We start from the raw sequence: 26,494 nt of genomic DNA, 5'->3' as shown, positions 1-26,494 counted from the left end.
GTTTGACTTATACAGTAAATACAAAGTTTTGCATCTAGCGGACTCATATATTAGAAAGAAGAAGTTTAAAAAAAGCTGGACTTTTTGGAAGGTTAGTTGGAAAATTTGGCGTCACCAATAAAAAATTTTTACCACCATTATAAAGAAGTTATAAATAAAAATATATAAAGTAACTACCGTTCTCACTATAATGCCACAGGAATAATTCTCTAGATAAGTGATATGTTTTGAAGACAATTTGGGTATTCGGAGTTTTGGGTCTAGAAGCCGAAAAGTCAAATGAAAAAAGTATTTTGTTGTTTATGGTTTATTCCTGACGGAATAAAATCCTATTATTAAAAATCACACCCTATGTTATCATTTTGATTTATCTTATGAGAATAACTTATTCGAGATTTTAATTATTTTAACGAGAGAATTATGATATTTATTGCGAATCGTACTATTGTTTGGCACTAATACATATCAGCGAGAAATGATCCTCCTAAATATCCACTAAAAGATAATATTTTGTAGAAGATCATCATGGATTGTCCATTTACCATGTTTAGCGCGTGTTTTTGGGAAAAAGATATAGGCACTGGTGTTTGGATTTTTCTAGTCGCGGTTGTTATGGGATTCTAAAGAAGGTGTTGTGAAGAGCAGAAAAGAGATCGAGTGAATTTGAGTGAATTTACTCTTTTTGTGAAACGTGCCGAGGGCGGCTGTGACTGCTACATCCCTATTCTTTTTCTTGTAGTGACTATTTCTTTGGGATGTTGGCGACCATCATGGCAATCTGTATTTTGCAAAATGCTACTCAGACGCAAAAGATTTGTGGTTGTTGTGTTGAATCACGTACCTAGATTTTTCAGCCAGGTAATCTTTTGCCTTTCTGGGCCTCATTTTCCTCATATTTTTACCTGAAAAATCAGTTGCAGCAATCCAAATCTTTCGCTGTCCCTAATCTGACTTAGGTATTCGATTTGGGTATTTTTATTGTGGTTAACAGTTTTTTTTCTTTTTGCGTTCTTACTAAAACGTCCTGGTTAATAACGTGGTTGGTATAAGATATCTTTAGGATTCAACGATTAAGCCACATTTCGAAAGCCTCAATTTTCTTGCAGGTAGCATCTGTGAGAGTCCTCATTGGTCATTTAGGTTACGTGATCAAAAAACCTAGTAAATTAGAAAGAGATGCTGGGACTACTTTGGGTCCGTGTTTTCTCTGTCGCACTGAGAACGGGCATGTATTGAAGCTATTAGAATATTTATATTATATGTCTATGCATACGGGTCTATAAAAAATGGGTAAGTTTTGTATGATCCTCAACTATAGGAGGCAATTTGCAATTTTTTGAAATTTTTTAAATTAATTGCATATATATATATATATATATATATATATATATATATATATATATATATATATCCCGTTCATAGCGTAATCCGCCTTTGGGTTCCCATTCGCCAAGCCTTTCTATTCTGCCAGTCTTCTTCAGATAGATTTCTTGCTGACATTGCTTTTAAAATTCCTTGCATCCATGTTGTTGATGGTCGTCCTCGTTTTCTTTTCTCTAGTGGTATCTATTCTAATATTTTTTTTGGTAGTCCTTCTTCCCCCATACGTCTAAGATGTCCGTACCATGTTAATTGTTGTTTTTCGATGTCTTCTATAATTGATCTTTTTACATTCATTTGATTCCTTATGTTCTCATTTCTCATACGTTCTAATCTAGACTTTCCCGCTGCTCTCCTCCAAAAATTCATTTCAACTGCCAATAGGTTACCTTTAAGTTTTTGTGATAACTGCCATACTTCTGAGCCATAGACGATTACTGGTTTCAATATGGTATTATATATTCTTTTTTTCGTTTCTGGTCTTATATTTTTCTGCCATAGTACTAAATTCAATGCACCTATAACTCGTTTCCCTTTCGTTATTCTGTCTTTTATGGCTTTATCACTTCTTCCTGTCTTTGTTAGTTTTACCCCCAAATATATACATTGATAGCATTTCTTAAGTCTTTTATCATTTTCCGTCTTTTAAGTCGAGGTCATCTGCAGTATTTTTTCCTATTATGCAAATATATTGCGTTTTTTGTAAATTTACTTCTAGGCCCCATTTTTTGTACTCTTCCATTAGTTTTCTAGCCATATACTCCAGGTCTTTCTTGTCTTGGGCAATAACTACCTGGTTATCTGCATAGTGCAACGTGTATAACGTTTCATCTCCAATAGACAGCCCCATCCCTTTACACTTCTTTTTCCAGTGCTTGAGTGCTTCGTCGATTCAAGATATATATATATATATATATATATATATATATATATATATATATATATATATATATATATATATATTAAATAGTATGGGAGATAAACAACAACCTTGCTTCAGTCCTTTTGTTACCTGAAAACCATTAGAAACCTTATTTTCTATTTTAACTTTTGATATTGTGTTGTTATATAGATCTTTAATAGCGTCGATTAGTGGAACGCTGATACTGGTTTTCTCCAATACTTCCCACAATTTCGCAACAGGCACGGTGTCATATGCTTTTGTTAAATCTACTAAAAGTAGTTGCACTTCTCGAGATCTCAGTGTTCTTTTCTCGAGTATTTGGGATAAGCATGAAAATACTATCTATTGTGGATCGTCCTGCTCTGAATCCGTTTTGTTCTTCTGATTCAAAAGGACTGTATTATTCGCATATGCGTTCTTTTATAATTCTCCCATATAATCTGCTAAGCGTGCTCGTAACAGTTATACCCGGATAGTTATTGCAATCTTCCTTATTTCCTTTTTTATGGATAGATGTAATCCATCCTTCTTTCCAACTTTGTGGCACTGGTTCTCCGTGCAGTTTCCTATTGAAAACTTCTGTTAGTATCTCGAATAGTTCGTTGGTTCCATTTTTTATTAACTCTGCATATATCCCCTCTGGACCTGGAGCATGTTCATTTTTCAACAATGATACAGTTTTTTTAGTTTCTTCGATGTTAATTGTTGGTGGCTGGTGTTGTTCTACGTTTTTGTATTCCGGTCTTTCTTCTACTAGCAGTGTTTTATAGTGTTTTCCCCATTTTTCGGGCTCTATGGAGTGTTTGCGGACGATATCGTGCTTCTGTCAGATAATCTGGAAGAGATCAAAGACATGCTCCAAGAACTGAATGACATACTACAAGAAACTGAGCTGGAGATAAATTTCGAGAAAACCAAAATGATGACCAATATGGTTCCCAGCGAAGAGATACAGATCAATAACAACAAGGTAGAATTAATCGATAAATACACATACTTGGGTCATGAAATTAGAATAACCAGAGACAACCAAACCTGCGAGCTAAATAGACGAATCACGTTGGGATGGGCGGCATATGGAAGGATGAGAGACATTTTAAAACCAATACCCCAATTCACCTCAAAAGCAAGGCATATAACCAATGCATCTTACCAGTCTTGACCTACGGAGCAGAGACCCTAACTTTAACGAAAGCTACTGCCGAAAAACTGAGGGTAACACAAAGGCGAATGGAGAAATCAATGCTGTTCCCGACCTTGAAATATCGCGTGAGAAATGAGGAGATATGCCGACGAATTGGTATAGACGATATTATACTGCGAATCAATAAACAAAAGTGGAGGTGGGCTGGACATGTTGCTAGAATGAAAGACGGAAGATGGACGAAGGGATTATTGGAGTGGAGACCAAGAGCCGACAAGCGAAGTTGAGGCAGACCACCTTCCCGATGGACCGACGACCTAAGGAGAATAGAAACAAACTGGATTGCAGCAGCTAGAGATAGAGAGAACTGGAGACGTTTGGAGGAGGCCTAGATCCAACAACAGATGTGAAAATGGGGCTGGATGATAATGATGATGATGATGATGGAGTGTATGGCTATTTGTTCTGTTTTGTTGAATCTGATGTTTTTTATAAACCTACAGGATTCTCTTGATTTGGCGGCCGCCAATGTACGTGTCTAATTCCTGACATTTTCTCTCCCAATTATGATTTTTTGACTCTATTATCGTGGATTTAAATTTATTTACCATTTCTTAATATTAATTGCAACCCACCGAAAAAAAAAATACAAAAACGAAAACATAGCGTTTTTGAAGCAGGGGGAATAGCAGGATATCGTATTAAAATTGCGTTGATTCTTATATCACACAAAAAAAAAAAACAATTGAATTCTGGGAGCAAGTGCATTTTACCTATCTTAACGGGGGTATCCTTTATGCAAACTAACACACATGACATCACATGACATGACAGTAAGATGATATCATACCTGTACAAGTCATCGAGCAGAAGGTACTATGTTTTCCTCTGGTGCCAAAAAGACTAATTTTGTGGGTTTTTTGATGAAATTTTTGGTTTAAAATTTTGTTTATTGTATTAAATAAAACAGCCCTGAAATAAGTCTTTCCACTACAAAGAGAATAAACCCAGTACATTCTGCTCGATTATATATTACAAAGGCAAGATATCAACAAAAATAGCCAAACACATATAAAAAACAAAGGAATAATACCAGCCTTAAGAACAAACAACAACTTAAGCAAATATATTAAGAACAAGAAGAGCCAAAAGAAAAAGTACTTACACAGTGGTATATACAAACTTACATGTGGCGACTGCCCAAAAACTTACGTCGCTCAAACCGGTAGAACCTTTAACAAACGGATAACAAAATACAAAAGGGCTTTCAATAATAGAAAAACAGATTCTAGATCACAATCATTCTTTTAATGACTAATTTTAAATTCTCCATATTTAAAATATAGGGCTTAAGCTATCTGTATTAGAATCTATGGAAATTAACAAAGTAAAAAATACGGATATATTTCTGAATAACCAACTTGAGACAAAAAATTCTATTCTCCTCAATTTATTCAGTTAAAGACTATAAAGTGTAGGTGCATGGTAAAAATACATTACTTGAGAAAGGCACTCTGCCGAAACCGCTGTAGTGATAACTAATTGTAATAAATTTTGTGGAAGTTTCGAAGACAAAAGTTTTCAGTGTTTTATTCTTACAAAAAATGAATTCCATCAAGTAATGGTCGAATAACTTATTTCCTATTGTTTACGAGTTTTTCTAGGCTTTCTTATACTTTTAAAACCTTAATAGCACCTTTATTAGACCTTTAATAGCAGCCGTAACTCCCTAAATTGTATTACCTATTGATCAAATCTGATAATTTCCGGCTATTTCTGTGGGAGTATTTATAGATTTATTTTCCGCCATTTAGCTAGTTTGTCTTTCATTTTAGTTCTGGAATGTCAGGTGATTATGGCTTAGACATATTTACAGGTTTCTATCTCCATCTCTTCTAATTCATAAAATCTTTCTTCCTTTATTTGTATTGCCAACATTATTTTTTAGCATGTTCTGTAAGTCCAATAAATGTAATAAATAAGATTAAATACTTTTTGTCCCTTTGTCCTTTTTATTTATAGTTGTTTTGAATTTTTTTGTTTGTTAATAACAAATAAAAAAGAATCGTAAGCTCAAATACCATAAGCTAATTGTTTATTAAGATATAAAAAATGTATTAAAAAGGGATAACAAGGGTACAAAACCAACAAAGAAGCTTAAAGAAAGTGCTGTGGAGACATTACTCAAAAGACAAGAAAACAATACTCTCAGTTTGCATACTTAGCTATTTCATTGAATATTTCAAAATATTGGTGGAAGAATATTGGAAGTGGATCAGATTTGAATGAAGTTTTGTTTTATTCAAATTTATTTAAAAATTATAGATCAGAATACTGTAAAAATCGTTATGAGAAAGGTAACAGGATCTACAATACTTACAATATCACAAATTGATAACAAAAAGAATTTTTATACGAAAACAAAGAGTTTTTATACGAAAGAGTTAAAGGAATTTGTTTTTGACTTCTTGCCATTATACACCAGAGAAATGAGCAACTAAAAAGGGTTTTTCGTATGTGAAAAAGGTATTTAACAACTAGTTTTGATAAATTTGGTGAAAACAATGTGTAGTAAATAAAATGTGCAAAAGATTTAACTTAATTTTTTGTTTATAATCAATATTTATAACATAACAACTTACATAAACAATGTAAGATGGCTATTTGATTTTAAATACTAAAGGTGAAGACCGGCAAATTATATGGAAAAGTATAACAATTGCACTCAAAATTTTTGGTAATGTGTTACTTAATTAGTGCAAAAATAGTTTTAAAAGTAGATTCTTTGAAAATTCTTAATAACTTTTCTAAAAATGCATAAAAACATTAATTTTGCGTAATAATTATTAGGCCTACAAAAATTCTGAAAGCACCGAATTAAAGAAAAAGTCTTACATTGTGGTTGTTCCTCAGTTTTTTTGAAAGCGCTTCAATAGTATTCAGAAGATAAGGCGGAACTACAGCTATGCTGTTATTTGATAAGTGTGCAGCGTTAGTAAAAACATGATAATTCTTATGTCACTCTATCAGTACATTATCTATCGATGTTCTTCAGTTTTTCGAAGACTTTTCGGCGTTTTATGAAGACTATAATACGATGCATCTATTTTTGACCCCGGATTCATATCCTCAGCGTGCAAATCATCACAAAATATGTCTCTGCCGTCAAAAATAAAAATGTTCGTTCATTTGACTGTGAATAAGTGCGCTTGAAGTACACTGAGCACCTGAATCCAATAACTTCAGAAGGTTGTAGCTTCAGAATAATAGATTTTCAGAACTGAGTCCCATTGGCTTTTTTACATGAATTTTAAAACAAAATTCAATGTCGTACGATCCTTAGAACCAGAGTTAGCAATTTTTTTTATTTATCGATTTTACTATTTCAAAAACTGGATTCATAAATTCAAAATAAAAGTCGCAATATCTCTGGTTTTAATAAACGAAAATTGATATTTTTTTAATTGATGTAATAAATTCAATTAGTTAATTTGTGAATTGATTATTTAACTAAGTAATTTGTTTAAACAATTTAAAATAAATATTTATTTTGCCAAATTTTACGTTTCTCTTACTGTTAGTAGTAGAAAAGGTTATTAAAAGATAGGTAACTGAGATATTAATGTATTATAGTTATAAATAATATCCTTTAAAAACAATTTTTTTACAAAAAAAAAGTTAATTTCAAAATCAAATCTATACCTGTTAATTTTTTTTGAATTATGCTTATTATTTTTAAAATTCTTTTTTACTGAAAAACGTTACAAATATGCACTTGTACCGGCACGAAAATACACTTCTACCATTTTTAAAATAAAAACTTAAAATTTTAATTCTCTTTAAACGTTTATTACGATAAATAACGTAAACACAAACGAATTAAACTGTTTTAAGTAATTTCTAATATAAATTTAACTTTTGAACAAGGAACTGTTTCAGTAGACAACAATTTAAAAATTAAGGAAAAAAGGTTATTGAATGTTGTAACAAAATGACACTCAATTAATTAAAACTTAAATCATATATCCGGATAAATTGATTTTAATAATGAATGTTTCCTCCGCGTGCTCAAATTATTGCCTGAATTCTCCTTAGCATGCCTAAAATCAAATAAGAAATGCCCTGTTGAGGAATAAGTTCCCATTCCTCTAAAAGGGCATCTTGTAACTGATTTAAGGTTAACATGACTTAACAAACACGACTTCGTATCCTTTGCCCAAGCATGTCCCAAATATGTTTCATTGGGTTTGCGTCTGGCCTTAATGGAAAATCCATTACAGGAATGTTTACTTCATTTTAAAACGGTTGAGTGATTCTCGCACTGTGAGGCTTGGCATGATCATGCATCAAAACAAAATCATTTTCAACAAAATTAGTATAAGGCACAACAAAATCTTAGAGAATTTCATCTGGCAGCTGTTATGGAGCCTTTCGGAATGATGTACAGTTGTGTACGTGCCTCTACAGCCCACACCATAATTGATTCCCCTTGATAGCCTACCCTAGAACTGCAGATACATTCTGCACAACGCTCATGTGGTCTTCGCCATACTCCATGTGCCTCCAATTATTTACAGTAAATTGAGCATGGTTTCTGGCAAACTGAAGTCTCGCAAGTCGATGGCACCTGAGAAGTTGTAGGACTGTTGCAGGTCTATGACTGCTTATATTGCTTATATTATGCTTCTCCAAGCCTTCGTCTAATTGTTCGTTCACTTACGTTAGTATTCTGGACGTACTAAAGTTTATTTCGGATTTGTAAATAACAGTATAATACCAACAACTACCTTTGCACTTTTAAAAGTAATAAGAATAGTGTATTCTTTATTTCTAAAGTTAAGTTAAGTTAAGCTTAAGTTTTATTAGAAATTACTTTAAACAGCTTGTTTTGTTTGTGTTGTTCGTTATTATAATAATAAAAGTTTAAATAGAAATAAAATTTTAAGTTTTTATATTCAAAATGCATGTTTATAATAATTAATTTGTGTAAAATATATTTGTAATGTTAAAAAAAAAAGTAATTGTAAAAATAATAATCATAATTCAACAAAAATTAACACATAGAGTTGATTTTCAAAAAAAAAATAATTTTTGTAAAATCTAGTGTTGAAAGATATTTCTTATAATTATATATATATATATATATATATATATATATATATATATATATATATATATATATATATATATATATATATATATATATAATCCGACGAGGACAGAGACAGGGTTGCGTCTTATCACCGCTACTGTTTAATTTGTATTCGGAGTCTATATTCAGAGAAGCATTAGACGAGGTCCAAGGCGGAATTAAAATTAACGGAATCAGCATAGACAACATCAGATATGCTGATGATACCGTCTTAATAGCAAGCAACGCACAAGAACTACAATATATAATAAATGCGGTAGTTCACCACAGCGAAATGTTCGGTTTACATCTAACCGTTTCCAAAACTAAAACTTTAGTATTTTTAAAGACACCAATAAATGTACATGTTTATGCCAAGGGTCAAATAATAGAACAGGTAAATTCCATAAAATATTTGGGAGCAAATATCAATAGTGAGTGTAATCCAAAAAAAGAAATCCTATCAAGTATCGAACAAGCAAGGAAAGCATTCATGAGCATGAAAATATTTTTTACAAGATCAGATCTTAGTCTGTAGCTTAGAATCCGAATGATCATATGTTACGTTTTTTCTGTCTTACTGTATGGCTGTGAAAGTTGGACAATGGACTCTGAAATAGAAAAAAGAATAGATGCCTTTGAGATGTATATATACAGACGAGTGTTGAGAATTCCATGGGTACAAAGAGTTACTAAAGTTGAGGTACTTCGCCGCATGTGTAAATAAAAAGAATTACTAAAAATAATCAAAGGGAGGAAAATACAATACTTGGGTCATGTGTTGAGGGGCGAAAGATACGAATTACTTCAAGTTATACTGGAAGAAAAAGTACAGGCAAAAGATCAGTAGGAAGACGCCAGAACTCGTGGCTGAAAGACCTGAGGAGATGGTTCGACCTCTCATCTGCAGAAATCTTTCGCGCCGCAGTTTCCAAAACTACAATTGCCATTTGGATCGCCAACTTTCGAAAGGAGACAGCGTCATAAGAAAAAGATTATTCGTAACCTTTTCTGCTTATAATAATAAGAGAAAAGTAAAATTATGCAAAATAAATATTTATTTTATATTGTTTAAACAAATTACTCGATTAAATAAACAATTCACATATTAACTAAATGCATTTTTATAATCTATTCCGCAAGGTACACCAAATTAAAAAAAAAATAATTTGACTAAAACAGGATATATTGCGACTTTTATAAATTTGAATTTATGAATTCAGTTTTTAAAATTTTAAAATTGCGATTAATTAAAAAATCCTCTATCTTTGGCTTATCATAAATGGTTCATTTTTAAAGGAATCGTTTTTAAACTTTTTTCGTTTAAACTTTATACATTCAAATGGTTCTATTTACTGTTTATAAACAAAGCCCCAGCGAATTTAAAAAAGGCAAACTCAGATTTTGAAGGTCATAGGATATTATGATTTTTTTGGAATTCGTGTAAAAATAACAAAATAACAAATACAAAAAATAGCTTCGTAGATGTTGTTGCGTGTGAGTTATTTTAAATGTTTATACACTTAAATTGTAAAACCTATTTTACAATATTTAGCATAGATTATTAATTCATTAAATGATTAAATTTGATAAAATAAGACTTTTTCTTAATTACTATTTAAATGGGAATAAGCCACAATTAAAAGTTAAAATACGTTTATTGACGTTTCAATTTCCACTTCGGAAATCGTTCTCAAAATACAAACATTAGTAAATTAAACAAATTTTGTGTTTTGTTACTTAGTGAAGAACTCTTCTAATAATTTAATTTTATCTGACTCATCTATATTGACAATTCAGACATACATTATACGTTTTAAAGTAGACGACTTTAAAATGATATTGCCAATATTGTTGAGTTGCGTTCCTGGGACGACTTTACTTATAAGATAGTTCATTCGATTACATGAAATCAACTTTAACTTGAGAATATCCGTCAGAAAAGATCATAACATGTAATTCGTCTTTAAAAAGACAAATACATACCATGATGACAGTAAAATTCTCCCGTTAGTGATTCTATAGTAAATTATGAGGGAAAAACCAGGAAAAAAACCTCATAATACTATCCCGACATGGTAAGTATTTGATCGTGCATTTAGTTTACCTTCAATAAACACCAAATTCCGATTTTATATGTTTGTTATTTAAAAAACATAAACGATGTATTCTCTATATGTTACTGACTTACCAATACTGGTATTTTCTTTTTAATAACTTCCTCTTTCAATATGGGTAACCAGAACATTCTGCCGAGGAATTCGCGACACAAGTAGTCTCTTTTATGACTATATTTGAATCATTCCATTGAACCCTATGTTCATTATCCCATGCGTGTTTACATATTTGAGATCTATCAAATTCTCTATTTTTAATATAGGATTGATGTTCACTTATTCTAACATTTAATGGCCTTGATGTTTCACCTAAATAAATAATTGGTAAGTCAGTAACATATAGAGAATACATCATTTATGTTTTTTAAATAACAAACATATAAAATCGGAATTTGATGTTTATTGAAAGTAAACTAAATGCACGATAAAATACTTACCATGTCGGGATAGTATTATGAGGTTTTTTCCTGGTTTTTCCCTCATAATTTACTATGGAATCACTAACGGGAGAATTTTACTGTCATCATGGCATGTATTTGTCTTTTTAAAGACGAATTACATGTTATGATCTTTTCTGACGGATATTCTCAAGTTAAAGTTGATTTCGTGTAATCGAATGAACTATCTTATAAGTAAAGTCGTCCCAGGAACGCAACTCAATAATATTGGCAATATCATTTTAAAGTCGTCTACTTTAAAATGTATAATGTATGTCTGAATTGTCAATATAGATGAGTCAGATAAAATTAAATTATTAGAAGAATTTTTCACTAAGTAACAAAAAACAAAATTTGTTTAATTTACTAATGTTTGTATTTTGAGAACGATTTCCGAAGTGGAAATTGAAACGTCAATAAACGTATTTTAACTTTTAATTGTGGCTTATTCCCAGTTAAATAGTAATTAATTTAAAATGCCACAAGAAAATAGCTTCAGAACAATATTAAAACTTTTTCTTCAATTCAATGCGTAGAATTTATGTAGGCCCTTATAGTTTACGCTTTATAACGTTGCAGAGAAAAGCTTTCTGGGATAAACAATTCTGCTTATTAACTTTTAAATGAAACTTATTGAAATGTTAATAGCTGGATATTTGTTATATTGTCCTTATTCTCAAGCAAAATCAAAGTTTTTTGTGCATTTAAAGTTATTATTAATTTTCAAAAAATCTACTTTTGAAGATATTTTTGCAATAACTAAGCAACAAATTAACAAAAATAACTTTACAAAACTTTCATTTTAAAGGATTTTTTATGCTTTTTAAATAAAATTGTGTCACTTTTCCATATAGTTTACCGATCTTCATCTTTAGTATTTACAATCAAATAGCGAACTTACATTGTTTATAAAAGGTGGTCCAGAATTATGTACATTAATTTCTAGAGCTCATAGTACGTCCAAAAATAAGGGTACTTCTTTATGTACACTTTTTTATAAAACTGAATAATAAGGGAGATACAACCCTTTAAAGGGGTGAATTGAAATTCTTATTTTTTCAAATATCTTCCAAACGGTTTTGAATACGGAGTTCATATTTTGGGAGTGATTATAAGACATTAGGATAATTAATTTCATGTCACCACCTACCACATCCTATATTAATACAGGGTAGTTTTGGAGGGTAAGTGGGGGTTATTGCGTCACATTTTTCTTAATTTTTACATATTTTAAAAAAATATTTTAAAAATTGCTTCCTTAGACTTTTCTACGCAAAAAAGGTGCTCTTGTAATATTTCGATAGATATCACCATTTTTGATTTATTTAATCTCGAAGGTATACATGTATTTTATTGTAATCGTTACATTTCTTAATATTCATCAAGTATGCTTTGGAATTGACACTTGTGTTAGCAACAACACTTTAATCTCAAGTAGTCTATGAATTGTCAGTGACGTTTAATAACAATTAAATTATTTTATCTACACTTTTATTGTACTCGACAGTGAAATTTGTTTAACACGTCTCTTTTGCTATATTTTTAAATTTGTTTGCCCGCAATATGGCGCACTATTCAAATTCTGAGATGACAGACATACTTTTAGTATTAGGGGAATGTTCGGGAAATGCTGCTGCCGCTGTAAGGCGCTACAGAGAAAAGTATCCGAACAGAAATATTCCCAATGCCAGGACTTTTGTAAGTACTGAACGACGACTGAGAGAAACCGGTTGTCTTCAAAGAAGGAATACAGATGCTGGTCGTCGTAGAGAAGCAAGAAATGTTCGCGTTGAACAGCAAATATTGGATGCTGTAATAAATGACCCCACAATAAGTACACGCAGGTTAGGATTAAAAACGAATATTTCCCATCAAAGTGTTTTAAGAGTTCTGCATGAAGAGCAATTACATCCTTACCACTATCGACAAGTGCAGGAATTGTTACCTGACGATATGCCACTTAGAGTTGATTTTTGTGAAGTATTGCAAAATAAATGTCCTACTGCACCAAATTTTTTAAGCAACATTCTGTTTACAGACGAGGCCACTTTTCTAGAAATATGCCCTTCTGGGCTGAAGAAAATCCAAGGGCTACAATGGAAACTCACTTCCAACACACGTTCAAGGTAAACGTTTGGGCAGCTACTTTAGGAAATAATTTCATAGGATACCACATCTTTCCCGGAAATTTAAATAGTAACATGTATTACAATTTTCTAGACAATATTTTACATGATATTTTGGAAGATATTCCATTACAAATACGAAGAAACATGTTTTTCATGCATGATGGTGCTACACCACATTACACAAGAATTTGTAGAAGGTGGTTACATGAACATTTCCCTGATAGGTGGATAGGCCGGGGTGCGGATGCACCGATTCATTGGCCTGCTCGTAGTTGTGATCTTAATCCAATGGACTTTACAGTATGGAGTTATTTGAAATCAAAAGTGTATAACACTCCAATTAATACAGTAAATGAGTTAAGAGACAAAATTGAAGAAGTATTTACCGATTTACAAAACGATCCAGTAACATTAAATGAATTAATGCGTTCGCTAAATAAAAGAATTAGATTATGTATTCAACAAAATGGAGGACATTTTGAACAGTTGTTGTGAAATATTATTTTCGCCATTAATTAAATGTTAAGTATTAATTAAGTTTTCCATTAATTTGTAATATTATTGCTAACACAAGTGTCAATTCTAAAGCATATTTGGTGAATATTAAGAAATGTAACGATTACAATAAAATACATGTATAACTTCGAGTTTAAATAAATCGAAAACGGTGATATCTATCGAAATATTACAAGAGCACCTTTTTTGCGTAGAAAAGTCTAAGGAAGCAATTTTTAAAATATTTTTTTAAAATATGTAAAAATTAAGAAACATGTGACGCAATAACCCCCACTTACCCTCCAAAACTACCCTGTATTAATATAGGATGTGGTAGGTGGTGACATGAAATTAATTATCCTAATGTCTTATAATCACTCCCAAAATATGAACTCCGTATTCAAAACCGTTTGGAAGATATTTGAAAAAATAAGAATTTCAATTCACTACTTTAAAGGGTTGTATCTCCCTTATTATTCAGTTTTATAAAAAAGTGTACATAAAGAAGTACCCTTATTTTTGGACGTACTATGAGCTCTAGAAATTAATGTACATAATTCTGGACCACCTTGTATATTGTTTATAAGTAAAAAATGACGTTTAATTTTTGTTTATTACATATTGTAACCATTAAATTTATCAAAAGCAATTATCAGATACTTTTATCAACTAATGTCACGAGAAAATCCTTAGTTCTCTGTTCTATTAACGTATAAACTTTGGTCATTAAATAGCGCTGTATATATTATGATTGTAATATTGTATGATGCTATGTAAGTCATAATTTATTGTATTATTAAAAATTATACTTTTACAAAATAGTGAACTATTTCTGGAGACCAATCCTCTAAATTCGTTCCAGAACCCTAACACCGTTTCAACTAACAAAAGTGCAGTCTATCACCATTGTGCTAAAAACATTAAAGGGTGTTGTTATCAGATTGTGCCTCGGCACAATGTAACTATGCTTTAGCCAATAATATCTTAATAACTCTTCTCTATGATGCCGCCATCACCGTCAGATGTACTGGGTGTTTCAATTTTTTTTATTATTACAATAATTTTTTTTAGACTTAACTGGTAATACAATGATATGAATGAAATGAATGATTATACCGGTGCTTATAATTTTTTCTTTTCTGTTTTAATTGTTAATAGAATCTGTATATCAGTATACTTTACTGTGAAAATATACTGAATCTGTATACTTTATATCTATTTCTTTTGCTTAAGGTTAACCTTCGTAAGTTATTTCGTGTTTTACGAATTATTAATGCCTTTTTTTCTTATGACATATTATTTCTAGAGAAAAATAGAGGATATGTCAAGATTGATCATTTGATTGAAGTCTACTTTCATAAATTTAGCTATATTATATATTAGTACCTGTACTAAAAAAATATTGAGTTTGTACTATCAAAAAGTAGTGGTGAATTTTATATATTTTCACACCAATTAGGTCCATTTATAAAAAAATTCGATTGATTATCCAGTTTTCCAATTTTTTTATAGAATGTAACTTTACATCTTCTTAATCTTCATTAAAAAAAAACTAGTTCGGATGAACCATATACGCAGTTCAGTCATCGGAGATGAAAATACCACTGAACCTCTAAAAAGCATACGAACAAGCTGAATTTTGCTCAGAATGTTAATTTTGGGGCCCCAAAATATATGCAAAATAGTTTAACATATCTTCCCCGTTAAATTCTCCTTCGTAGGGGAGGGGAAACGGAAAAAATCGACCTATTAAAAATCTGTATGCCCGCGGAATAAAATTGAATGTCAATTCAGTTTCAATTTGTATCAACTCGACGGTAAAAATTCGATAACTTTTAATCAGAGTGACCTATCTACAAAAATCAAAATGCGTTTTAAAGGTGAAGAATTCATAAACAATTTTCGTATTTTGCCGCTAAAAAAGTTTAGTTTAAAGTCAGTTTTTATAAAGGTGTTAAATTAATAAACGTGTCGATTTTTGCAATTTTTTATGATTCTCATGAGATTATTAAAATTTGTCACTTGCATTAACCAGTCAATATAGAATTTTCATTGTAAGAATCTAATCTTCAAAAACTATACCATATAATTTATGTTTTGAGTTTTGGCAATAAAGGTGAGACATTTGAAATATGCCTTAAAAAACGCTGAATTTAAACGTTCACATTATAAATGATCTTAAATTTTAAAACTGCTCTTTTTTTTATTATAAAAGTGCAGTTTTTAAAACAACATAACTTCGGCTACAAAATCTACTCAATGCCGCCTTTGTGGAGACCTTTTCCAAGGCGTGTGATCGCTTTTATTGTAAAAGTTTAAATTCTGCGTTTTTTAGACATATTTCAAATGCCTAATATTTGTTGTTAACACTCAAAACCGAAATCTCATGTTATAATCGTTAGAGATGAGGCTCTAACAATGGATATTCCATTACGACCTGTCAAGGAAAGTGATAAATGTAATGATCTCATAAAAATCGAAAAAAATTGGAAAGCTGCACTCTCCGCCTTTACGCATTGTGACTTTTGTCTATAGGACAGTCTGATCAAAAGATGTCGAATTTTAACCGTCGAGTTGATACAAATTTTATTTAAAATTGATTTTGCGAGCCAGACATTTAAAATTACCCGTTGTTTCTGTGAGAACGGTTCATTTAACATAAAAGTAGGCCTAAAAGTACGGCCTACAGATTTTTGATAAATCGATATTTTTTCCCTTCTCTACGAGGGGGCATTTTAGGTCTGAGCCGCGGGGTAAAATTGGTAAACTTTCTTGCATTTTTTTTGGTCCCACAATTAACATTCTCAGCAAAATTTAGCTTATTCGTATGATTTTTAGAAATGAAAGCTTTGACGACGGGACTAATATTATTAACTCTGTTTTTAGTTGAAAATATAAATGATAATATGTAATATAATATAAGAAACTTATGGAAGACATTTAAGAGTAGAATTCAATAGTTTCTCAGTTAAAACTTTATGTTAATAATTAGCCTAAGCAAAGCTATCACGATACGAAAGAAGATGATATTTCCTTGTATTTAGTAACAATTAAATAAATACCAAGTGATTTTTTTAAATAAGTACGATGTTATTACTTAATCTATAGAAAACGAGGCCTAGTATATGTTACAGATCATACATATATGGCCTTGGATCTGAGTAAACCTTGTACTAAGCAAGTAATATCTTTTAAAACGGATAAAACCATATTAATAATGATGTTATAGTAAAATATCGATAAAACCCGAATATAAACGAAATATTTATTAATGTATTTTCTTCCTACTAGTTATTTTTTAGGAAAACAAGTTTTTTCAGGACTTTGATATGGTTTTAATTAACACACCTAAGCAAGAAAATCTATATATGTTCTGCAAAGATTGACAGTTTTTTTAAGTATTAATAACTAAGATAGTATATATTCATATAACAGAATGCGAAGAGCAAAGTGGTTTTAGAGATGGGCGTTTATGTATTTATAATATATTTGTTTTTAGACAGCTTATTGAAAAATAATTTGCAAAGGACAGACCCTTCACCTAACTTTCGCAGACCTCCAAAAGGTATACGATAATGTAACACTCTCGCTACAGTGGCCAACTTTGCAAAAATAGAGCAATAAATACAAAATTATAAAAGCTCTGCAAAATCTACACTATGACGCGACGAGTAGTCTAAAGATGGATTCAAAATTAACTACATCTTTTTCAGTATTAAAAGGATTGGTTAAATTGCTCCCACTCTGTTTAAAGTATACATAAATCAAGCTTTTCTTCTTCTTTGGCTTTTCCCATTATGAGTTCGCCGTTTTCGTCCTCCACAGCACTCTATTCTCCCAGTCACCTTCTCTGAGGTCTCTATCTATCATAGCATTCCCGACGTATGTTTTCCATCTTGTAGCAGGTATTCCTCTCCGTCTTCTTTCCGGCAGGTCCCAGTTTAATATTCTTTTCGGCGACCTATGCTCTGGCATTCTTTGTACATGCCCGTACCACTGCAGGGCTCTGTTTTCCAACTTTTTTGTATTTGAGCATTTTACTTCCATTCTGTTCCATATTTCCTCCGTTCTTATTCTATTCGCTCTTGTGATCTGTAGACATCTTCTCATAAAGTCCTGTTCAACTGTTCTTATTTTATTTCGTATTGTTGTTGTCATTGGCCATACTTCCGCTCCATACAGGGTAATATTCATCACTATGCTTTGAAAGGTCCTCTTTTTGTTTTCTTCGGATAGAGTGTTGTTCCATATCACTCCATGAAGTGCTCTTGTGGCTTGTTTTCCCCGTGCTATTTTCATTTCTATATCTTTCATTCATTTCATTAATCATTGACCCTAAATACTTAAAAGCCTTACAACTCTTATTAGTCTCATCTTCTAAACTTAAGTTTAAATCTGCAACCTCGGGTCCAATACATAAGTATTCGGTCTTGCACATATTTATCTTGAGTCCCCAAAGTTCATATTCTTCCTTTAATTTCCTTATCATATATTCCACATCCTCCCTGTCTTGTTCAAAAATGACTTGATCATCTGCGAAAAGTAGTGAATTTAATATATTGTCTTGTACTGGTATGCCCATTGTTCCGCATTTTCTATACCATCTTTTCAAAGCCTGATCTATATATATATATGGTAAAAAGTGTAGATGAGAGACCGCATCCCTGTTTGAGGTCTTTTGTTGCGGTGATTGTTTTTGTTATTTTATTACCTAACTTTATTTGCACTTGTGTTTATACAGTCTTTGTGTTATATTCACCCATTTCTCTCTAACGCGCATTCTTCTCATTGCTTCCCATAGTTGTTTCCTGGGCACGCTATCGTATGCTTTCTCTAAGTCGATAAAGGTCATATGTGTTTCAATGTTTTTTTCTTTGTTCTTTTCAATCACCTGTCTCATAATGAATATATTATCTAAACATGATCTGGCTTTTCGGAATCCGGCTTGTTCTTCGCTATAATGGTCCATGTGTTGTTCTAGTTTTTCTTCTTTAACTGATGAAAAGATTCTTGCTATTGAAGGCATTACACTGATCCCTCTGTAGTTATTTGGTGACCTTTTGTCACCTTTTTTGAAAATGGAGGACATGTATGATAAATTCCACTCATCAGGAAGCTTCTCTCCTGCTTCGAATTTATTGAACAACATTCGTATAAAGGATACTATCCTTGCGCCTTCATATTTCAGCAGTTCCATTTTTATGTTCCCTGGTCCTGGGCTTTATTGTTTTTGGATTTCTTTAGTGCTTTATTTATATCTTCCTCTGTGATTTCTGCTTCCTCAGTTATTATTGTCACAGGGTCATATGATGCACTCTTTTGATGTAATTATCTGTATGGTATGTTTACTACATTTATTACTTCTGATGTTTTTTATTTTTTTCCATGCTTCCGTTGATCTGTTATACCCTATCGTGTTGTCTATGTCTCTGCACATTCTCTCCCAGTATTCGTTTTTCTCGAGCTTTATTCTTTTTTTAACTTGTTGTCGAGAAACAAAAGCTCGAGAGAAAATATCTTGGGATGGAAATACCAATAGGAGATACGATACTGTGTACTCTTGTATTTGCTGAAGATCAAGATATCAAACTAGCTGATCTGGACGGCGCATCCTATATGATGCGGAAATTACAAGAGCAATTAGCTAAATATAGCCTGGAAATTAATTTAAGGAAAACAGTGCATATGGTGATCGAAAATTGTGCGAATTTTTAATACCTAGGTGTCATATTTTCTAAGGAGGAAATTTGGACGGCCAAAGAGAACTAGGAATGTTGAAGCTCTTAATGTTAATAAACAATGGAAATATGATTTTAATAAAAAATGCTATCTTGGTTCCTATTAGTCATAGAAGCTTTTTTTTGTTTAAGATTATGTTTTTTACCACATTTTCAGTGAGCCTACGTACAAGCGCATAATATCATAAAAAATATTATATTATTTAATAATAGTTAATAAGCTAAAAAAATAACTCTTTTTCAGAAGGATTCTTTAATAAGATTGAGCTGAGTATACCTAAGTATCATACTAGATTACTTGGATTCAACGCTGTAGTCCGATGGGTTGACAACCAAGGGGTAATCTTGGTAATTCAGATTTAAATTCGGAATTTTCAGCTGCTAATGATTGAAACAATATCTTTATTTTATAAAAGCTTGAAAAATCGAAAAATTTAAAAGCTTCAATACAAGTTTAAGCCAGTTATTTCTAACTAAAAACTTTTGGGATTGGATAAATATTTACGCGGATAAATTATTTTGCTTTGATTCCTTTTGCTAAACAAAAAGTTTTGTAGAAAAATCATGAGCTAAGAAAAAAATCCTTGTATAAAATGCTTTGTTAAATTAAAAAGCACTCAAGCAATTTCTTTCTTTAAAGAGGTTTTATTGAATACAAAATATTTTATTAAAAAGATTTTATTAAAAATCAGATTTATTGGGATCCAAACCAAAATACATTTTAGAGTTTTTACAAAATACGGATAAAATATTTTCTGCTACGATACTACTGATATATTTTAAAAAACGTATATTTTAAATAAATAAATTTTAATGTTTTAAATAATAGTACCTAGCATACCAGGAGAGAAATTTATTTTGACTCTCAAACTGAAAACTGTTGCCAAAAAGCTTTTACACAATTTTTCAATTTATAACAGAAACATTAGGTAAAGTTGTTTTAATGTGTTATTATTATTCTTTAAAAAGATTTTAAATATCTATTATGTTTCTTTTCAATACTTGTTTTAACTGGAAACTATTTTATTCTAACATGAATACATGTCTCTAAGAATTTTTCGAACAGTATTTTTGCTGCTTGAAGGCTAAAGTTCTAGTGCTAAACTGTTTATTGGCGATACGAAAAAAGATATTCCAATTTGACACCTGAGCAATATTATTTAAACAAGAACTTTATCTTTAAATTGTAAAAATTGAAACACCCTGTACACAACCACATAAAAAATATATAAATAAGAGAACATCAAAAAAGTGAACAGATGTGCAGGGACAGAAGCAAACAGGGGGCTAAATAGGAATGACCCACTTACCCATGCCTTTGTTCTGAAGCATCTCCAACAATTTTTTTATGCTCTCGTCGCGAGCCTGCAGCGTTTGTTTTTGTGTCTCTATCCGTAGCTCTAGCTCCTGCGAAAATGAATAAGTCTAAGTGTTTGCGTAAGAAAAAGGATAAGGGCAGCTTGCAGGTACCTCATTAAAAAATAATTTTTTTTCGCATGCCATAAGTCTGCGCTAATTCTATTATCTGACATTTAAATTTGTATCCTCTTTTTAATTAAGAAAACTTTATAAAAACTGGAGGTTAAAAATACTTTTTAATAAATATTATGTTATTTTTTGTCTAGTTAACATTGGATAAAAGAATCTAGTTATTTATTTTTACCTCTGCTATATATCGATTTTATGTCTTACGAAAAATGAATGACTTGTGTCCACCACTGGACATAGGATTTTAAGTTTCTTAATTCTGGGCTGGTTAAAAAAGTCTCAGGTTACATTTTTAACTTCAATCAAAACGTCAAAATGTACAAAAAGAAAACGAAATTGTATCATGCGCCCAAACGGGAATCCGACATTCAAAAATTTCTTGAGCAATTCCTCTGTAAAATTTTCAATATTTAAACAAGAGGCATACTATAATTACAAGACAATGAAAAACAAAACACATGCACTTGTAAGAAAAAAAAAATATGATTACTGAGAACGCTTTTCGATTTTTACGGTCTGCAAAAGGAAATATGGCGCTTCATAACAGGTCAAAAAACGGAGGTAAAGGAACTAATAGAACCAAAACACATAAATAAGGATACGTGTATTGACTACCTAAACAAGCTCTATGCAGAAGAACAACAAACGACGCTAGAGCCGGAAACACCAGAAATTACCATAAATAAAGAACTTAATATAAATGTACAGTAAGTTCGAAAAATACTTAAAAACCTGAAAACCAGAAAAGCAGTAGGTAAAGAATAGATACCAAACGAATTACTAAAATATTTAGGAACAGCAATAACAGAACAATTAACAACAATAATTAATAAAATTATAAAACACAATAACATACCGGAAGAATGGAGAACGAGCGAACTAATTCTACTAGTCAAAAAAGGAGACAAAAAACAGCCAGAAAACTACAGAGATATAAACTTGTTAAATACTACCCTAAAACTTACAACTAAAATTTTAAAAGCGCTAATAAATCAGAGGATAAGTTTAGCAGATGAAGAGCAGGGTTATCGTAGTGGAAGATCGTGTACAGATACAATACTATATATAAAACAAATTACTGAGAAATCACTAGAGTATAATAGACCAGCATTTCTGTGTCTGATTGACCTAAAGAAAGCGTTTGATAGAGTAAGACTCAAAGATGTAGTCCATCTTCTGTATAATAGAGAAGTTGAAAATAAAGAGAAGAGAAGATATCGAAAATATCTACCAAAACAACAAAATAGAAGTCAGATTAGATGGACCACTTACAGAACCTATAGAAATAGGCAGCGGAATAAGACAAGGGGATTCATCGAGCCCCATGTTCTTCAATTCAATCATGGATGAAATCATCAAAACAAAGGAAGACGATAGAGGATGGAAAACAAATAAGTAAAAAATACTCTGTTTCGCAGACGACGCCTAAGAAAAAGATAGTCTGCAAAGACTGGTCCACAGATTTAACGTAATAGCAAAAGAATATAATATGACAATCTCATCTCATAAAACTAGATGTAAAATTCAGTAAAGAACCAACCAGATGTAAAATAGAAATTGATAGCATCAGTATTGAACAAGTCATGGAAATAAAATGCCTGGGAATTACACTGTCTAGCTATGGAGACTTGAACAAAGAAGTGAGAGATTAAGTACAAAAAGCAAATAGACTGGCAGGATGCCTTAATAACAAACATTATATGGCCAAACAGACACATTAACACTGAGATCAAGTCAAGAATTTATAAAGCCAGTATGAGACCAATAATGACATATGCCTCAGAAACAACATCCGAAACAGCCACAACCCAAAGGCTACTGGAGACGGCAGTGATGAGAGCAATGAGAATAATTACAGGCAATACGCTAAGAAATCGAAAGAGAAGTGAAGACCGCGCAAAAGATGGGGTGACAAGCTTCCATAGAGGTATTAATCGGCCAATGAACAAGCAGAATTGCTTATAAAGGGGAAGAATAAGAAGAAGAATATTTAGTAGTGCACGACCATCTGAGATATAGGTTATAGATAACCATGTGTTACGTGTGACCACGTGTTTTTGTGTTTCGATTTTAGCTAAAAACAAGGTAAGTTTTGAAAATAAAAATTTTGTGTATATTTACACACCTTTCAGAATTCTGGTTAAATACCGATAAAATAAATATACTTTTTTTTTCGATATATTACCCAAATTATTTTTCTCCCTTATGGGAACATTGCTTGTATGTTTATATTTTTTATGCACGAAGAAACATTGAGAGAAAGAAGAGACAATATTTATCGTAACTTTAAATACGTGCCTTAAAACCGTAAAACTGGAAATATAACATTCCGCTAAAAGTTTTTTATCTTACTGCAGCCAGCAGGTAGATATATCACAGGTATTCAAAGATTAATTAGATAAGAAGGATCATGTACCAGAAATCAAAAACTGGAACGAATATAAAAGAATATGCTACCGGAATATAAACTTTATATTAGCCGCCGAGACTTTGAAGATTTAACGGAATTGCAAGATTTAGCCCAGGAGTCCGAGGCCATAGAAGAAGAAAAGACCAGAGAAAATCAAAATCTTCAAAGACATCGGAAACATATAACTTTAAAAAAATATAATGCCAAGGGATCGTGCTTTAGATGCAATATGCCAAGTCACAAGCGTAAAAATTGAAAGAACTTGTGGAGAAAATTTTAACGGGACACGACAATAGACTGGGGAACGGAGTCGTGCCAGTCTGTGAAACAAGATTCGGCCCCATTAGTTTTTGCCTCTACACAACGACTTTCGAATTTTTAGAATCATTAAAAATTTGGCACAAAGCGCTAATTGATACAGGAACTGTTAAAATCTATGCTGAAGACAGAATTGCATAGGCATACAAGCACTCTCTAGAAAGCTATAGCGGAAGAACAAAACTAACAAACGGTTCATCAATGCAACTAAATTAGAAATTAACTGTGTAAAAATATTTTTTTTTTAATTTTTACTAAAAAATGCAAACAACTGGATTTCATACCCTGAATGGGGCGAAACTGAACCTCTTTTAATTCAAATGAAAATAGAATAATATGTAATGCCGGCCGAACATGTTCAATCCACATTATAAATATTTTTCAAAAAATGTAAGCATTCTGAAAAATGTATACTGGGGCGAAATTGATAATTGCAATTTAAACCACAATTTGCTTTTCTACAGATTTATTATATTCACACAAAAAACCAAAATATGCTAATACGCCCTAAATTAGGTTTCACAAACAAAAGTTATCAATGATATTAAAAAAAACTAAACCAAAGAAAACTGTACTAAGTACTGTAACCGTATGGAACAGGTCATAAAAAGTAAACTTTAATAAGCTTAAATCAAAGAATGACAAAGTTGGGCTAGTGCTGAAATGTAGAACACCAAACATATTTGAACATATGTATATCAAGTTTAAAGTGATATTCTACTCTCTATTACATTATAGACTAGGCGGATCTGTAGAAATTCAGACCATAATGGACATTTTCCATAGGAAGCTATTTTTTTGCCAAAATTCCTTCAGGATATGCCCAATATCGATAATCACGATATGCGCCAGTCGCAAACCCTGTGCTAAATTTTTTATTTAACAAAATCTGAAAACAATTGAAAATTTCTCATTTTTTTGCTCCTATTTTCGTTTATAATTCGGAAAATATTGATCCTAGAGAAAAAATTATAACAAGTTAAAAGTTTCGTTATTCAATTTTGTTAAATGTTTTCGACTTTCTAAACTTGACTTACAAGCTCCATATTCCGCCTAGAAAAACTTTTTAATATGTTTAAAACGTGTGCTAAATTTTGTTAAGATCAGACGGATATGTTTTGCATAATAATTTTGCAATCCAGCCTACTGGAAAAAAATCGCAAATTTTCAAATTTATAGTAGGCTCTAAATAAGGCTCTCAGATAGTTGCAAATTTTTTTTGCATATAAAGGAAGACTCGAGCTTTCAAACGGTTTTTGTAAAATTCAAATCAGTTTACTAGGAGAGCCTAGAAATTTTTTTAAAGTTTTAAACATTTTTTAGGCTTATAAACAAATTGAATAACTTTACAAGCTTTAAACATATCCTTCCAAAAAAAAAAGAAAAAGACTTTAAAAAAAATTATTGAAGATTAAGTCAAAACAATTAAGTTTATTTATAAAAAAAAAAAAAACTTTTCGTTCGCGTTTGTTTTAACAATTTAAATTATTTATTAACTATTTATAAATACATATTTGTTTACTAAAAGTAACAATTTACTTCAATGTATAAATTGCAAGCTCAAAAAAAAATGCATGAAGAAAAAATGCAATTACTTGTTTAGCATACAATTGTTTATTGCAAATTTCCCAATTAGCAATTAAAAATGGTATTTGAAAATATGATATTTAAAATCCTTGTCGTCCGAGACATCGATTCAAAAAAAAAGAGCAAAATTGGTTAACAAGAAGCCAAGATAATGCAATTTTTAGCGCGCGCTATGATTTTGAACTCGCCGATTCACATTTTGAGTGAATGTCCCCCACCACCCTCTCATGCATTCCGAGCGACAGTTTACGCGAAAACGGTTTTTTATTTGTCTTTTTTATGAATCTTGGCATGAAGCGCATTACGTAAAACTTTTCATATAAAAAGTACTTAACAAGACGAGGGTATTTGTTTAAAACGAGCCCTCTATCACTTATGGTTACACGGCAAATGTATGCCAACTTTGACCTTCAATATCTCGGCAACCAGTAAGCCGAATGTATCTTTTTTTTTAAAGAAGTGACTTTTCATGTTCTTTAAGTGTATAAATTTTGAAATTGATATGTTTAAAGCTCGTAAAGTTATTCAATTTGTTTATAAGCCAAATATATACATAAAAAATGTTTAAAACTTTAAAAAAATTTCTAGGCTCTCCTAGTGAACCGATTTAAATTTTACAAAAAACGTTTGAAAGTTTGAGCCTTTCTTTATATGTTAAAAAAGTTACAACTATCTGAGAGCATTATTTAGGGCCTACTATAAATTTGAAAATTTGCGATTTTTTTCCAGTAGGCTTGATTGCAAAATTATTATGCAAAAACCTATCCGATCGAGCTTAACAAAATTAAGCACACGTTTTAAACATATTAAAAGGTTTTTCTAGGCGGAATATGGAGCCTGTAAGTCAAGTTTAGAAAATCGAAAACATTTAAAGGATTAACTTCATTTTTTTGTACTTTTTTTCCAATTATTGCTATGTTTTCAACAATAAACATTAAATTTTCAATTTCTAGCTAACGAAATATTGTGTAAAATTGAATAACGAAACTTTTAACTTCTTTTAATTTTTTCTCTAGGATCAATATTTTCCGAATTATAAACGAAAATAGGAGCAAAAAAATGAGAAATTTTCAATTGTTTTCAGATTTTGTTAAATAAAAAATTTAGCACAGGGTTTGCGACTGGCGCATATCGTGATTATCGATATTGGGCACATCCTGAAGGGATTCCAGCTAAAAAATTCCAGCTTCCTATTAAAAATGTCCAATCCAAAACA

The 26,494-nt window shown here is 31.3% G+C and overlaps 1 protein-coding gene across 7 annotated transcripts in view; it reads right to left on the bottom strand.

Moving 5' to 3' along the window:
- brp (ELKS/RAB6-interacting/CAST family member bruchpilot) overlaps positions 1-26,494 on the bottom strand; it is a 528,827-nt gene that overhangs the window by 238,084 nt on the left and 264,249 nt on the right. For 4 of the 7 annotated variants that reach the window (XM_072520528.1, XM_072520531.1, XM_072520529.1 and 1 more), the window contains exon 5: positions 20,786-20,882. In XM_072520528.1, the coding sequence (XP_072376629.1) occupies positions 20,786-20,882 (97 nt within the window). Of the gene's footprint in view, positions 1-4,615; positions 4,661-20,785; positions 20,883-26,494 lie in introns of all 7 variants that reach the window. The other 3 variants (XM_072520526.1, XM_072520527.1, XM_072520530.1) reach the window with 1 other exon arrangement.

Source organism: Diabrotica undecimpunctata, chromosome 1 (genome assembly GCF_040954645.1).
Source record: "Diabrotica undecimpunctata isolate CICGRU chromosome 1, icDiaUnde3, whole genome shotgun sequence".
Classification (NCBI taxonomy): Eukaryota; Metazoa; Arthropoda; class Insecta; order Coleoptera; family Chrysomelidae; genus Diabrotica; species Diabrotica undecimpunctata.
The sequence above is the reverse complement of the archived record's forward strand: the minus strand, read 5'-3'. Positions and strand labels throughout refer to the sequence as shown.